This window comes from Cupressus sempervirens, chromosome 10, assembly GCF_028749045.1.
Source record: "Cupressus sempervirens isolate cs-2001-9-10 chromosome 10, ASM2874904v1, whole genome shotgun sequence".
NCBI classification, from domain to species: Eukaryota; Viridiplantae; Streptophyta; class Pinopsida; order Cupressales; family Cupressaceae; genus Cupressus; species Cupressus sempervirens.
The window spans coordinates 251,007,013-251,024,539 of NC_143127.1; the positions used below are offsets into that span (position 1 = coordinate 251,007,013).

A 17,527-nucleotide genomic window follows, 5' to 3' on the forward strand; every position below is an offset into this window, starting at 1 on the left:
GAAATCTCAAGTGGTGTGACAAGCAAAAGAAAAGGTTTTAGATTGAAAATCAAAATGAAATTGGAAATGCAAGTGCAAAATCAATAACCCCAAGGGCTTGAAGGAAAAATTGTGGCAATCACAAAAACAACAGGAAAGAAGGAGGCATCATCAATGTGATGATCAATGTTGTATATCCAAATTTGTTGGAAAACTCAACCAAGGGTGATGGTTGGACTGCATATATATTTGTCTCATGGAATAAGGAAAGCTAGGATGCAGGTCAAGGCCAAGGCATCAACACAGGAAATATTTCAAGTACAAGTTCAGGAACATGTCAATGGGAAGATTTCCAAGAGTTGAAGGATAGAAGAAGTGGAGTTGAAACAAAGATTGCAAGAGAATGCTGAGAAGGTATCCACTCATCTTCAACCAATCAGAGGTTTCTATATCACATGTCCAAGATCATTCAATCAAGTTATTCCAGTGGAATGTGCAGTACATTAATATTTTGCAAATTTAAATGTTCTCATTAGTTCATCCTCAAATCAATATGCCTTCAAAAGAAATGTAATTTTCTCATTAGTCAGCATTTAATACTTGTACATGGTAGTTAGGGTAAACCCTAATTAGGTTTATGTTGTTTAATTCGGATCACTGAACTTGAATCAATCTGAGTCATCCATTGTACTTGTGGCCCATACATAATGCTTGCTCATTCCATTTGTGATGGGGGAAGATTCGGTGAAATTGTTCCTAAAATGTCGCCAAAGTAGTTGCAAATTCATAGTTGAATGCACAGTGAATTTCTTGTGTTATTTTGAGTGTTCATGGTTTCCTTTTTCTCGTGTAGAATAGGATTTGCTAATGTTAAGTAGAAGTTATTCAGGTTTAGTACATGAATGGAATGGAAGAAGTTATTGTTGATTTATGGTGAAACCTTAAGTTCATATCTTTTGGTACTTGTTGATTGCAAATAATGGTGCAAGGTTAGTTTGAACTCATTGCAAGCACTTAAGTTTGGTTGGGAGTGCACCAAAATTGGGTATTTGAATGAATGTTAGAAATTTCAAATCATCTATGCACCTTTAGAAGATTGTACCTTCTCTTGTGTAGTTGTTTAAGTTGAAAAAGCAAGGGTTGCTTTAGTTTCACCACATCAATAATAATATCTTGCATCCATAGAGTTAGAGATAGAAATGGCTTAGATTCCTAAACCCAATCCTTTTCGCACTTTGTATTGTTAGGATTAGTTGAAGTTGAAGAGCTGAAATTGCCAAATCATTGGCATTTAGAAAGTTGATATCTCATTGAATGAATAGCATAATCCCCGCATGGTTACAGTAAATCACATCACATTCACTTAATTATAATTTATATCCAACACAAAGTCACTAGTTTGCATTGTGAACCTTGGAATCGCCTTGTTTGATCACACAATTGCCATGTTATTTAGCATATGAGATTTCCTTGTTCAAAAGAGGGATACTTGGTATTTTATTCAGCATGTTGGAGTGGTCACAAAACTAACAACAACAGGTTAGATTAAATTGAACTTTGATGGAGCATCAAAACATAATTTGGAACCATCAAGTGTAAGCTTCATGTAAAAGGAATGGACTGGTAATATAATGGCAATTGGAGGCAAAAACCTAAAAGAGAAGACATATAATGAAGGAGAAGCTCAAGCTGCTCTATTTGCTATCAAATTGGCACAAAAATTCATTTGGAGGGTGACTTGTTATTAATTATCAATGCAATAACAAAGGGTGATACTACTGCTTGGGATTTGAATGAATATATTAAAGTCATTACAAAAAAGTTGATGCTCCTTCAATTATTTGGAGGTGACCCACACTCCGTGAGTTAGCAATACAGTGGAAGACACCTTATAAAAGACTATTGTCATTAAATAGTTGGAGAATGATTTTCGAGATCTAAGGATCAATCTCATTGATGCCCTGTACGCAGTTGAAGAAAATATTAATTATGAGGTGTGAGGGTTGGAAAATGCAAAGAGAGATGGGACAGTGGTTTTATTTCATTGTCAGCACAGTTTTCAAACCATTCAGAGAACTTACGAGCAGTGCAGCCCTGAGGAAGTTGTAATTTTCCCTTTCTGATACAGGATTTAATAATACAAATAAGAATAATAAAATTAATACATAACATTTTCAAAGAATAGTACGAAATGCACCAATGCACTTTCAAGACAGCTACAATGCCGAAGTTCAGAGTGAAGGGTTCTGGTAAAAAGGCCATTCCAATATCTAAATTAGAGAAGGAACCTGAGCTGGGTACTATTGAAAATTATTTTGCTAAGACAATGATATTATACTCTATGCCAAATTTTGGGCCATGATGCAAAGGCTAGTATGTGTATCCCATTTATGTACATGACAGTTGACATTCAAAATCCAATGATCAAAACATAAATTGATCTTGCTACTTTCCTTGCAGAAACGATGCACCAGCAGTTAATGGTCATCAAAGCCCATCAAAACAAATTGGAACTTAAATGATATTATTTGCTTTGCATACATTTTTGAATTCACAAAGAGGACTTTGGGACGATAGGCTTCGAGTAAGAAAAAAGACTAGTAATGGTAATATGCTACTTGTCCAATTTGGACATACATTTGGGATCTAACTTGTGAAAGTGTTGATTAGTGAAAGAGAGTGGGATACTTCTACTCCCAAACTGAGGACTTGCCACAGGCCTTGTTTCCCGCACTAAGGAAGCAAGATAAACTAGTGTATATCTCAGGGGAACGGAGGTAGCATGACTTCTCTTGTTCAATGTTTCATCCAAAGTTTTAGACCTTGGCAATTTAAGCCTTAGCTCCAAATACAAACAAGACAAATGTGATCCAGAATCTTGACAAGTTGAAAGGGGAGGTAATGATGAGAAGAGTTTCAGACACCCCCCCAGAAGTTGCAGCTTTGGCATTCAATACTGCCCTCTTCAGTCAAGCTACTACTAACAAGCTTCAATCAAATCATGAAGCATTAAAGAAAGAATGAATAAAGCTTGAAGTAGAGGATAGGGATCTGAGAGCTCAGACAGAAAGTATTTACAAGAGCACCAATGCCCCTAGTATCTTCTCCTTCAGCTTCAGCTCATATTTCCATCTGACATAGAAACTCTAGTAGCAAGAAAAAAGGAGTTAAATAAACAAATAGTGAAGGGATGTAAAATGTAGATCATAGGTTAACCAAGATAAATGCAAAAGTTGACAATGCTTGGCAAAACATTTTTTAGATATTGAATAATCTAAAATAAGCAAGAGAATCTTACACACTAACTAAGGTTATGGCCCATGAAAGTTGAAACACTATAAATGTTTTTCTACCATATGCCTAAGTATAGTATGACTATGTTGTTATCTCAACTCCAGAATAGGTAGGTCTACATATCTTTCTATTTACTTACGAGAAACTAAAAGTTTGATTAATCTTGCATACCTACAAGTATACATACATATATATACACATATATGTACACATATATATGTGGGTGTGTGTGGGTACTTATTTCATGGTTGCGGGATTTATATTCAAACAGAATGAAAGAGATTTCCCACTTGGTAAGATAACTTTCTAATCCTAGCGCTTGCAATTGTGTTTGACAAATTTTAACTAGGTCACATTCTAGAAGGGACAATACAGTAATAATGAAGATTTGAACACGGGCCAATTGAAATCAATTTTGGTTCAGATGCATGTTTTGGAAGTGGTAGGTGATAACTATGGAAAAGAGGCCAAAGCAATACTAGATGCAAAGAATACTGAGCAGAATGAAAAGATTGCTTATATCCAAGATTTCCAATGGCTAGAAGATAAAACATATGGAGTATGGGAATAGTATGAAGAATAATGCAAACATGTGTTTCAAACAGTCATCAAAATTAACTAAGACCAACTCAGTTTTGCAGATGTTGTCTCCCTGCAAAAACATCAGTTCCTTACATTCTGGGGTGCAGAGTTTTGCTAATCTTGGAAATAGAATCAAGTCAGGTTGGCATTTTTCAGCATTTACAAGCGAACATCGCTTCTCCTTCTCCCCAGTCAAGTTTCCATTTCATTGGCTGAAGAATCTGACATTTGACTTTAAGCTTGTTTGCTCCCTTGTAGAAAGATACAGTCTTAATTTTTTGCATGTTTGTAATAGCAAATTTTGAATCAGAATACAGAAAAGCTTCATAATTTTCTGTTACAATTATCTCCATAATATTGAATCTAAAACCTATTGAAATAAAATGGACAAATTTCATGTGTTTCAAATCTATGGTATTTCCATCATGTATGTTCAGTTTGTTGCATCTCTTTAAGGAAAAGATTAGATTGCTTTAAATTGAGCATAAGGGTCTTGGGTGGTGTGGTGTTAGAGATCTCAGAAAGAATTGTATCAGAATCTATAACAGGGGAAATTGATGGAATCCATCAAATTCATGTAGGTATACAGGTGTAGCCGGTAGGGGAGTTTGATACCTATTTGAATTGTATACCTAAAAGTTTGCTAAAAGGTGTAACTTTCTTGTTATTCTGTGACTCTATAGCCCTAATAAGGCACTGGTCTGAAAATTTTGAATATTTTTTTCAGAGATCAATCAAAATCAAAAACAAAAATTCTGTCTGATAAGTTAACGTTATATTCTCAGAACAAGAAGAGCATTTAACCCAAGATTAAAGCAGAGAATATAATGCACCATTTTACATTTTCTTGGTTTAGCAAGTAAGGACATTTTTGTTTCACAATAGCTGGCTGAAAATCGGAAGTAATAACCTTGGTTTTGCAAAATCAGAAGTGCTGAAGGATCTAGCCCTAGGGTTGATCATTGTTCATTGGCAACTGATTTAAGGCCTTTAAACATGAGAAGTGGCTAACCTTTAGAAGGTTTTAGAGAAATCGGTTGGAAAATCCAACATCTTCAGTGGAAGATTTGGTATGTGATATACAAGACTGCAACTGCATCAACAAGTCCAAAACCATCAGGTCAAATCAATCAACGCCAAGTGGTACATAAAGATGAAGCAGTGATTGCTCAACTGCCAGGGTAGTTTTGGAATCGAAACACCGAATCCAACTATAGAAAGTAGTAGTCCCAATACCCACATCAAAGTAACAGAAGAAGTGAACAATCCCAACTTTTGATGTTTCAACTTCACATAAGAAGGTTCCACTGCAGAAGAGGATCTTTCCAAAAGCATAGAAGAGCGTTAGAAAGCCTATAGACAGGTTCCAGGAAGTTGGAAATGTTTGTACCCTATAAAGTTGGACATGTTTGTACCTAGAAGATGTTTTTCTTGCATCCAAGAAACCAAGAAAAATTGAAAATTCAGTTTAAGAAGACTTGACAGGAAGCGTAGAGCAGCATTGAAGTTATCACTCTTTCTACTTGTCTTTCTAGTCAATATAGGTGACGGACATGTAATTGGAATCTTACCACCCGGTTTTTCCTACATTAAAGGACATTTGATAGGGTATTAAGAATCTGAGCATGATATTCTGGGTGATGCCGAGTCCGTTTTTGTAAGTGTATGTGCCTTTTAACTAAATTTCAAGACCAATTAGATGGTTCAAACTAGAGCAGCATGTAGTTTGGATGATTTGTAGGTTCCTAGATAACTATTTGAAGAAATTAAACGTCACTGGAATACACATCAAAATCCTCTACCTGTTCTCAAATGTGGATATTAGTATTACCTTGCAAGGAAACCGTGATTTCTCTTCCGTCTAATGTTACTGGGTTGGTATGTCCTCTTTGGAAAAAGCTGCATTGGCCTGTTGAAAGTAAGAAATATGCAATGAAATCTCACAATTTAATCATAAATAGTTCGGATATATGCTATAAAATTTCACATTTCAGCCATAAATAAATCTAACTAGTTAAAATTAAAAAGAAAAAAGAAAACAGTAAGCAGTATTACGTTACGCAGTCGGGCGCTCCAGGTAGCAATGCTAGTCACAACACAGCAACAACGACAAAGATTTCTCAAAACTCTATGTAAAGAGAACTAGAAAGTATCACTGACTCGTGATGATTTAGTGGAATCAACCTGAAAGATTTATCAAAGTTCCGTACTTGAATCCTAATAAATCATGATAAAATGACGATAAATAACTCTTACCATCTTGTTGTTGCAAGAGAAATAGAAGTGAAGGACAGAGGCCATTGTTAGCGCCAAAAAATGCTTTAGGAAACATTTCTTTCGAAATTTTTGTTTGCAAGTTGTGCCAGAGCAGGTGTGAGGGTGCGCTGTTGAAGTTGTTGAGACATGCTTGGGAAGAAGATGAATAGGAGTGTGTGTAAGAAAGGAGGGGTCTTGAGCAACGGGAAAGGAATGTTTTGAGCGCCATGACTGTGCCTCAATTCTTAGCTCCGCTGCTGATCGCATCAATTAGCTGACAAGATATCCCCTTAGGTTTTTCAATCTGTTCTGAAACCCTCGGCTTCGCAACATAACATCAAGCGATTTGTTATTTTTATTTGCTAGCTTTTTCAATTTAAAAACATCGGGGATTGAATGACTGAATGTATGATTTTTAATACGTCCACAAGGCTATAAGTCTAAAGGACCCACATAAAACTCCTATTCAATTTGATGTGATTTCTCTAGCGTGTCTCTTTTGTTTCTGAATCTGCATAAGTAAAATGGTCCTCTTGAGGAGTCTTGGTCCTTCGAAAAGATTTTTTATGTTGTTTACTTTTAACGTTTCTTTGTGTTGGTTGTGAATGGCTTTGTATGTTGTACAATCCTTCAAATAGTGCCACTCTATTTCCACCACACACTCATTGCAAAATCTACAAATATTGTCCTCCCACTCTTCTTTAGGGACCTTCCATCTACCAGTTTCACATCTCAAACGGTGGGAACCAGATCTCAATTGAGCGATTAAGGTTTTTGTTTTTCCTTTGATCTTGGCTCCTAAATATTTTTTGTCATCATGTTCGCGTATGGAATTAAATTCTTTGACATAATAGGCTTTTTTTCTACCTAACTGGTCTGCCCACATGACAGATATGACTTTTTTGCCACTTATTGAACCATTTATCATTTTGTTTCTTCCATGTCTTCTTTTGACAAGCCAGTCATTTAACGGTCACTGGCTTGCATGGGGAGTAGGCCTAGAATTTGATGGTCACCAGCTTGCGTGGGGAGTAGGATTGGAGTGGGGAGTAGGCCTGGAATTTGATGGTCACCAGCTTGTGTGGGAAGATTTTATGATGGTTTGGTTATTCCAATGTTTTTATTTGATGTTACATGAAAAAGATTAAGTGTTACAATGGTGTAATGATTTGGTTAAAGACTTATTGCTTATATATAATTAGGCTACAGCCAAATTGTTAAGTATTGATAAATAAATTGTCAAATTAAACGATTAAGTTGTCAACATAATATTAATTATGAATCTATTGGTCCATAGACGATACTAGATGTAGAATTTCTAGAAGAAATTAAAAGAATTCAAAGATTTGAAAATAGTTTTTATTCTTAATTTGTTGGTAATCTTCATTCATGGAAATATGAATTATATTTATAATTTATTTTTTTATGGAGGTTCAGACTTACGAAGTACCCTGGCGAAGGGACAAAGCCTATGAGCTACCAACCAGTGAAGGTCACCACATTAACGATTTAAGAACCTGATACGGGCTCACTCGTGTCTGAAACCTCTTCGGCTTAGAGCCAAGGACTGAGGGGCATCCGCGCCATCAAAATCACCTAAAGCACGATCTCAGCCTCATCCCTTGTGATATTAGAGCCTTGCACTTAGTAAGACTTGATCCTTGGTGGGCTCTTTGTGAGTCATTCAACTTCACCAGTAGACCAAGGGTCCATTGACTTATATGTATAATTTGAAGTTTAAAATGTTTGAAAAAAATGAATTCAACAAAATAGTATAAATTTAAGAACATTCACTTGAATATGTTAAAATAAATATATTTTTAACTTTATTATAGAATTACTAAAATACTATAGAACCAGAAATAATAATTTCAATGATAAGTTCTAGATTGTAGGTTGTTATAAGATTAGTAAATCTAATTGATGACCTTCATTCATTGGGCATTGATCTTCAAAAAATAATATAATTCATATAGCCTATAAATATTGAAAAAATATCCCACTATCTAAGCTACAAGCATTTATGAGGACAAAATTGTATTTGCTTTCAATGATTGATGCAACTATGGTTTGACAATTGTGTCATTCTTGTAAACCTACAAATATAGATAATGCCAAAGTTCATAATAAATAACAAAAGTCATAAAGTCAAGCTCATGATTGTAGCACACTTCCAAAATTATAGATAAATATTTATAGTTAAATGAGAAAATTACACTGACCAAAACAAAAAATGAGAAAATTACAATATCTATTTAAACTATATAGAATAAAAAGTTTTTGAAATAAATAATATTGTGATTGGATAATTAAACTGAAAAGTTATTTTTCATAAATGCAATAGTACCCTGCCCACATGGTGCAAGAGCATCATGGGTTCCTTGTAATCCTACCTTCATTTTTGTTCATTCTAGTCATTTTCACTGAGTTTATGTGTTAACTTGTAGTGTTAATTGAGTTATAGTTTTAACCTACAATGTTAACTGAGTTGCAGTATTAACTTGCAACATTAATCAAGTTGTAGTGTTAACCGAGTTCCTATGTTAATTGAGTGCTCCTTCATGTGTCGAGTGAACCTAATAGTTGTTGATACTCATAAGTGGTTGTTGATGCTCGATCATGTCTTGGTTTTGGCTTTGCCCAAGTTGTCTGTGTTCAGTTTCTAGTGTGAGTCGACCTTGGCATTTTAACTTGGTTGTATGTATTTAATTTTTTGTTGTAAGCCGACTTAGGGCATTAAATGTGCATTTAATGCATGGGTTTATTTAATTTGTAGCATACTAGGACGACTTGTGCCTTAGTTGGGTATAAGTAGGGGGACTTGTATAGTCTTAAGTAAGATCATCCAGCGTGGAGAAGAGGATGTGGTAGAGGAGCGAACTTTGAGAAGAGCTAGTAGCTCAAGCTTGGGAAACAAGGAGATTGCTTGGTGGGCTTGTGAGCACAAGTTTAGATCTTCCTTGGATGTTTCTATTAGAGTGTGGTTTTGGACTAGCTAAGTTTGGGTTTGAGTTTGGATCTTGCAGAACTATTTTTATAATTGCTTTTGTATTTGGCCATAACCCCAAAGGCCTTATAGTCAGGCACATTGCATGTAATAGTTATTTTATAAATAAAGAGTTACATTTGGTATCAGATTTTGTATCTTGTGTTGTGTTTCCATTGTGTGGTTATTTGTTGAGGGCTATGATATCTCCTTTAGGGACTCTCATGCCTTGTACTACATCAAATGGTATCAGAGTGAAGGTTTTTCTGAGCATGTAGACAAATCATTGAAGGTAAGGTAATTTGCACCAGGACCTTGGATTGGGAGAAGTAGATCTAAGAAGATCTTGATCTGATGGTGATTGTATTGAGGATTGTTTACTTCAAGAGTCTTGGTTTGTGCTTCTTAGTGTGGGGTGGTGGATTGTGATCTAACCTCCACTTGCATATGGATCAATGGTTGCAAAGATGGAAGGTTGGTCTTATTGGAGCATGATCCCAAAGAGTTTGTGTGATGTATGTTGCAGATCTGTGTTCCTGGACTTGTGAATTTTGTCCTAGTTGTTTGTGCAAGGTGACAAGTTGCGATCTGATTTGTAAACAATTTGGGTTGTCACAAGGTGCATGGGAAAGATTTTTTATAGAGGATTTACAATGATCTTGGAAGATGTTTTCGCAAAGATTGGACCTTGGGTTGATTGTGAATATCTGTAATATAGTGGAGACAAGAGTTAGTGAGACGATTACTCAGGTGGACACGGTTGTGGATGCTGCTTTTTCTGAAAGAGTTGAGAAATAGAGGAAGGAAAGAGAGTTGTTGGCTAGTTAGAATACTTGTTTGAGAATGAAGACAACATGACAAGGTCGAGGAAGAGGTTAGTTTTGTTGATATGGTTGTGGAGTCTGATGTGAAACCTATAGAGAAACTTGTGGTTGTTGTTGAAGAGGTTCCTAACCTTGTTAGTGTTGGATGGAGATCTATTTTCATGATCAATTGGATGGATCTGACATGGACTTTGCAAAGCTCTTGGTCAAGGATAATCAGGTTGTTTTGGGTGATGATTTACATGTTGCAGAGCATCTTGTTTTGAGCAATGAGATTGTTGGTGTTGAGAGTTTGGCATGTGTTGGAGAGGGCTTTCATATTGCTATTGATTTGGATTTGGTTTTGGATCTTCCTATTGGTGTTGCGGATGTGGAGTTTGATGCTCTTATTGTTGAGATGGATCATGGTGATCAATTTCATACAATTTGGTTAGTGGTCATACAAACAATTATAGTGTTTGGATGGATGTTGTAGGTGTGGATGATTTGCAGATTTGTTCTTTTGTCTATATGGATTGGCAAGCCTTGGATGAAGATGAATTGGGATTCTAGTTCTCATGAAGGAACAAAGTATGGGACACACTTTTCTTTGTACCCCAGGAGTCTGATGTAGGAGCATCTTGGGTTGCCTTGTAATCTTGCCTTCATTTTTGCCTTCATTTTTGTTCAATCTGGTAGTTTTCACCAAGTTTTTGTGTTAACCAAGTTGCAGTGTTAACTTGTAGTATTAACAAAGCTACAGTGTTAATTGAGCTGCAATATTAACCTGCAATGTTAACCAAGTTGCAGTGTTAACCAAGCAACATTAACCAAGTTTTCAATATTATCCAAATTCCAATGTCAATCAAGTTCCTGTGTTAACCAAGTTCTAGTTTTCACTAAGTGTTCCAACGTGTGTCGAGTGAACCTGATAGTTGCTAATACTTGGAAGTGGTTTTCTAATGCACAGTCATGTCTTGGTTCTGGCTTTGACCAAGTTGTCTATGTTCAGTTGCTAGTGTAAGCCGACCTTGGCATTTTAATTTGGTTGTATGTATTTAATTTCTATTGTAAGTCAACTTGTGGCTTAAATGTGCATTTAATGAAAGGATTTATTTAATTTTTAACATACTAGGGCGACATATGCCTTAGTTGGGTATAAGTAGGGGGTCTTGTGGAGTCTTAAGTAAGATCATCCAGCTTGGAGAAGAGAATGTGGTAGAGGAACGAACTTTGAGAAGAGCTAGCAGATGAGGCTTGGGAAACAAGGAGATTTCTTGGTGGGCTTGCAACCACAAGTTTAGATCTTCCTTGGAGGTTTATACCAGAGTGTGGTTCTAGACTAGCTAGGTTTGGGTTTGAATTTGGATCTTGAGGGATCTTGCAGAATTGTTATTGTAATTGCTATTGTATTTCACCATAATGTGGAAGGCCTTATAGCTGGGCACGTTGCATGTAATAGTTATTTTATAAATAAAGAGTTGAATGTGGTATTAAGTCGTGTATCTTGTGTTGTGTTTCTGCCTTCTAGTTATTTGTTGGGGGCTAGGACATCTCCTTTGAGGACTCTCCTGCGTTGTATCACATCACTAGGGAACCAAAAATAAGTTATACTATAGATATTATATTAAAGTATAGAGGAACTAATAATAAGTTATATTATAGATAACATATTAGAGTATAGAGCAACATTCAAGTGTGAATAGTGTGAATTTCTATGAACATATAGAGGCATAGTTTACATGTTGCAAGGAATTGTTGTTGTAGTGTCTGAAATATAATTAATGTAAAAAACAAATTGAAACATTATCATATGATTCAAACATCATAGTAATAGAGTTATAGTAAATCAATGCATTTCCCCTATACCAACAAGTTGATGAACTAAAGCAACAACCTACAACAAAATGGTAAGTTGTGAGTCTTTCATCTAAGAGGTCTTTAGTTTAAGTTTATTCAAGCATACTATTAAAAAAATAACTTGTCTAATATACTTTGTCAATTGTCCATACGGTACAATCTTCTCTTATAGGGGAAAGGACCTAGTACTTGAACACCTTCTAATGATTGTGTTAGGAGTTATTCATTTTATACCCACACTTATTGATTTAATGTCCATACTTATTATTTTACTATCCATATTTTATTACAATAATGCATCAATAATTGTGACTTTAAAGTTGTTACTACAATAACGATACTCATAATTGAATGAAATGTACCATTAGTTGTAAAAAGAAACCAATTATGTGATGCCACATCAATTGTGCTAATATGGATACCCTTTTTGCATGACCATTGGTTGACGCAAGGAGGAATGGAAAAGCTAGGCAAGTGTCACAACTAACTACCAATCACGTTACTAAGTAAAGACAAGGGAAGAAAACAACATAGAGAAAAAAACCAAGGAGAGAGAGAGAGAACAATAGATTACTTTATTGATTAATCCAATTGTCAGCATACATTCCCAGTTGTGAGGCCTTTTGGGTTATAATCAACAAGATCTACAAAATTTTAGACTTAGAATATTCACATGTCCTTAAATTTGGACTTCTGGCTCTTTGACTTCGCTCTCTCATTCGAACTCTCTAAGTGATCTCTTAACCTAAGCCTAAACACCCATATTTATAATTTTGAAGATGGCTTATAGAAGATTCTAGATCTTTACTGAATATAAGGTTGACCTTAAAATAGTCTACACACATCCCAAGACAAAATCCATACATTAAATGCATGATCCAAATTAAATACATAACTCGGCTCAAACTAAGAACTAATCATAGAAAAAACTTGGTCAAAGAAGGAATTGAGCATCAATAAACAATAGGTTCACTCAACGCATAAAGGGATGCTTGACCAACACTAGATAGCTTGACACATATAAAAATGCTAGCCAACACTAAATAGCTCAGCACATAGAGGGACTCGACAATGACTACAACTCGACAACCACTGGAACTCAACATTAACTAACAGAATAAATAAAATGAGCAAGATTACAATGCAACCCATGATGCTCCTATATTAGACAACTAAGATTGAAACAAATGATTCTCCTGAATAATGCAAGTGTCACAACCTGATTTGAATCCAACTCAGATTGAGAAATACATGTAGCATCTTCAACTGGTAAGTTCTTCCACTTCACCAAATATTCATAGTAATCCTTTCCTCTTGTTCATTTACCAACTTTTTGGTTTGATATCTATTTAACCTCTTCAATTTGCTTCTTAGGATAATCATCTAATACAACAAATTCGTCATCTAACTCATGATACTTATGTAAATCAATGACATTGAATATAGGATATATACTCATGTCATTAGGTAGCTCAACTTCACAAGCATTTCCACTATCAAACTCCCTCAAAACCCTACAAGGACCAAACTTCTTCATTTTTAGCTTACTGTGTGTTCCAACAGGAAATTTCCCTTTCTTCAAATGAACCATCACCAACTTCAAAAGAATGATGTCTCCTAAACTTATTTGCATTATCCTTATCCTCCTAATTACTTTGTTCCAACTTCAACTTCACTTCCTCATGTAAAGACTTCATAAAATAAGTAAATTCTTCCCCTCCAACACTTCTCTTCTCTTCACTAACAACATCCCTCAAATTTGATATACCTCTAGGCTACAATCTAGTAACAATCTCAAAAGGTCTTTTTCCCTGTACTCATATTCACTGAATTACTATATGCAAACTCAAATTATGCCAATACGATATCCCAATTACTCGATTTATCTCCAACTAAACATCTCAACAAATTATCCAAGCTTCTATTCACAATATTTATCTATAAATCTATATGTGGATGGAATGTAGAACTAAACTTCAACTCAGTATCCATCTTCTTCCACAAAGTCCTCCAAAAATAATCAACAAACTTGTTGTCTTTGTAAAAAATAACACTTTTTGGTAATCCATGCAATCTAACAATCTCTGTGATGAAAATACTAGCAATACATGCACAATATTTGATGTCTCCTTACATGGTATGAAATGTGTCATCTTAGAAAATTTATCCACAACAACAAATATGGAATCATACCCTCTTGTTATCTTGGGTAATCCAAGAACAAAATCCATGCCACTCCAAGGCTTCTCGAGAACAAAAATAGGTGTATACAATCCAATATTATGATTTACTCCTTTTCCAAATTGAAAAATTCTAAAACTCCTCGCAAACTTATGAACATCCTTATACATTTGTGGCCACTGATACTTATCTTTAAGCAAACTTAATGTCTTATCAATGCCAAAATGTCTAACCAATCCACCACTATATTTTTCCTTAATCAAATTAACCCTAATAGGAATTTTTGGTATATACAACTCAGTTTCTTTGAACAACATACCTTCTTGAATGAAATACTCATCATACTTATTCATTTGATATGATAGATTTGGTGCTCTGTACTCTTTCCATGCCTTAGAAAAATCAGAGTCAGTATCATACAACTCTTTCATCTCATCTAAACCGAACTTCAACCTTCATCTCAGATAACAAAGAACATCTTTTGCTTAATACATCTGTAGCTTGGTTAGTCACTCCACTCTTATGCTTTATCACAAATGTGAAACTCTACAAGTACTCAACCCACTTCATGTGTCTCTTATTCAACTTATGTTGACTTCCCAAATACTGTAAAGCTTCATGATTACTATACAACACAAACTCCTTAGGAATCAAATAATGTCTCCACTTCTTCAAGGCTTGAACAATAGCATAAAACTCTTGATCATACACATAATTCATTTTAGCATCATTCAACTTTTCACTAGAGAAAGTAGTAGGTTTACCCTCTTGACTTAACATAGCTCCTATTGCACTGCCACTTGCATCACACTCAACTTGAAATAGCTTATTGAAATCAGGCAAAGCCAATATAGGTAATTCAACAACCCTTTGTTCCAACATCTCAAAACTCTTGTCAGCTCCATGTCCACTTGAAATCCTTTTTATGTCCTCTCGTAAACTCATTCATAGCATTACAAATAGTACTAAAATTCTTTATAAAATTTATGTAGAAACTAACCAAACCAAAAAATGATCTTACCTCACCCACATTCTCAGGTGTAGCCCACTCCAAAATTGTTTTAACCTTCTCAAAATTCAATCTCAACCATTAGTTGAAATCATTAATCCCAAATACACAATCTCCTCTTGCATAAAGGAACATTTCTTCAAATTAATCATCAACTTCTCCTCTTTCAATCTCTGTAATACTTGCCTAACATACTCAAGATGTTCTTCCTTAGTCTTACTAAATATCAAAATATCATCCAAGTAAACAATCACAAACTCATCAACCTCATAAAAGTACTAGGTGCATTAGTTAAACCAAAAGGCATGACCAACCATTCATACAAACCATATTTTGTTTGGAAAGCAGTCTTCCATTCATCACCTTCTTTGATTATGATCTGATGATAACCACTCTTCAAATCAATCTAGGTAAAATACTTTGCTCCACTTAAACAATCCATTATGTCATCAATCCTTGGAATAGGAAATCTATATTTTTTTGTTATCTTGTTAATTGCTCTAGAATTAATACACATTCTCTATTCCTCATTCTTCTTAGGTGCTAGTATAGCAGGTACAACACATGGACTCAAGATTTCTCTAATCAAACCTTTATGCAACAACTCTTGCACTTGTTTGTTAAGTTCTTCATTCTTAGTAGGTGTCAATCTATATGGTGTTATATTAGAAAACTAGCTCTAGGAATCATATCCATACAATGACTTATGCTTCTGATTGGTGGTAAACCATCACGTATATCCTCAACAATACTCTCCTTGTACTCATTCAAAAACCTTACATTTTTTGTTGATACTTGACCTACATTATCTCCTTCTACTGGCACTCAGCCTCTACCATTTTCTATTATTTGACCTCTATCTATCATTCAGTCATCACTATATTATGTCGCTTGACCATCACTACCACAACTTGGCCCTCTAGGAATTATAGCAAAACAAACTTGGTTCTTTTTCATATCCTTTTCATTTTTTTTTCCATTAACCATGCAAACTCTAACATTAATACAATTTACTTCATTAGGAGCTTCATTTGAAGGCAACACTATTTTATTTGCCCCATTCACCCAAAGTGTATATTGACTTAATCTACCATCATGCACAACATGTCTATCATATTGCCAAGGTCTATCCAATAGAATATGGAAACAATCCATAGGCATGATATCACACAAAACTTCATCAAAATAGTTTGCAATCTTGATTTTAACAATACATTTCTTACTTACCAATAATTTATGCTCCTCCTTGACCCATGGAATGATGAAATGTGATAGGGTTTAGGATGCTTCAATCTATATAACTACAACTTTGTAACTAACTCCTTTGATGCTAGATTCACTGAACTTCAACTATCAATGATCACTTTGCAGTATTTTCCTATCATCTTACATTTGGTCTTAAAAAGACTTCTCCTAAGGACAGGTTCTTCATCAACTATCTTATCACACAAAGTTCTCCTTACCATAAGGTTTTCTCTAGCCTCAAGTCCACAAGGTGAACCCTCAAGATCTCCTCAAATCATAGAATTTCTATTATCTTGTTCCTTTTCACCTGAGTACCTACACTCAAAAGATATACACCTTTCCTTGCCACATCTAGAACAATTACCATGGAAACCTCCTCTAGAATAAGAATTACCTATTCCTTGGTACGAACTAGTACCCCCTTAGTAAGAATTATGACCTTTCTACTTAGTCTTGCCTTTATCGTCATTTTTTGATTCAAATTTACCCTTAGCTTGTGTAGAATTGTCAAATTTGCCACCTTCTCCATAAGATCTACCTTTTCTTCTATGGAATCCACCACCTCTACCTCTTTGTCTTTGTTCATGTTTCTTTGTCAATTTCAAGGCATATTGACATGCTTCTTCCACACTTTCGAATTTCGCAAAAATTATTTCATCTTGAATTTTAGATCTCAATCCATTCAGGTTCCTTGAAAATGTCTCAACCTCATCATCCACATGTCTAGATCTAATGTCCAATCTATAGAATTCCTCAGTATACTCCTTCACAGTCATGTCCTTTTGTCTCAAATATTGCATCTTCCTTCGCAAGCTAACTTGGTAATCAACATGATGGAATTTCTTTTTCACTTTGTTCACCATTTTCAGCTAGGTCCTAATCTTCTCCTTTCCTCTTCTTTGTCTATCGATTTGCAAATGCTCCCACCATAGTGAGGCATGACCTTTCAACATAGTGACTACAATTCTCACCTTCCTATTACCAGGAGTGCCTTCAAACTCAAAGAACTTCTCCATAGTAGATATACAATCCTACACAACACTGGTATCCAACTTTCCATCATAAAGAACAACTTCCACAACAGGCTTTGAATGTGCCCTAGACATCACTCTCAATAATCTTTCTTTGTCTTGATCTTCCTCAAGTTTTGGATTAGGATTTGGTGACATTGATTCATCATCACTCACATCATCTAGATGTGCTCCTCTCCTCTGGGCTATCTCCATAACATCTAATCTAGTTGCAATCTATGTCAACATATCCATTATAATAGTGTCAACATTTCCTCTACCTCTAACCATCTTAACAAACAAGCTCTTGCAAGATAGTAAC

General features: G+C 35.2%; 1 protein-coding gene across 2 annotated transcripts in view; it reads right to left on the minus strand.

Annotated features, from left to right (window-relative positions):
- The window catches only part of LOC149533570 (Ribosomal protein L34), a 44,963-nt gene extending 38,462 nt beyond the window's left edge, over window positions 1-6,501 (minus strand). The window contains exons 1-3 of one of the 2 annotated variants that reach the window (XM_089804603.1): window positions 6,112-6,501; window positions 5,911-5,941; window positions 5,687-5,764 (exon numbers count right to left, since the gene is read on the minus strand). In XM_089804603.1, the coding sequence (XP_089660729.1) occupies window positions 5,687-5,764; window positions 5,911-5,941; window positions 6,112-6,340 (338 nt within the window). In that variant the 5' untranslated portion in view covers window positions 6,341-6,501. The remainder of the gene's footprint in view (window positions 1-5,686; window positions 5,765-5,910; window positions 5,942-6,111) is intronic. The other variant, XM_089804604.1, reaches the window with a different exon arrangement.
- Window positions 6,502-17,527: the final 11,026 nt, after the last annotated feature.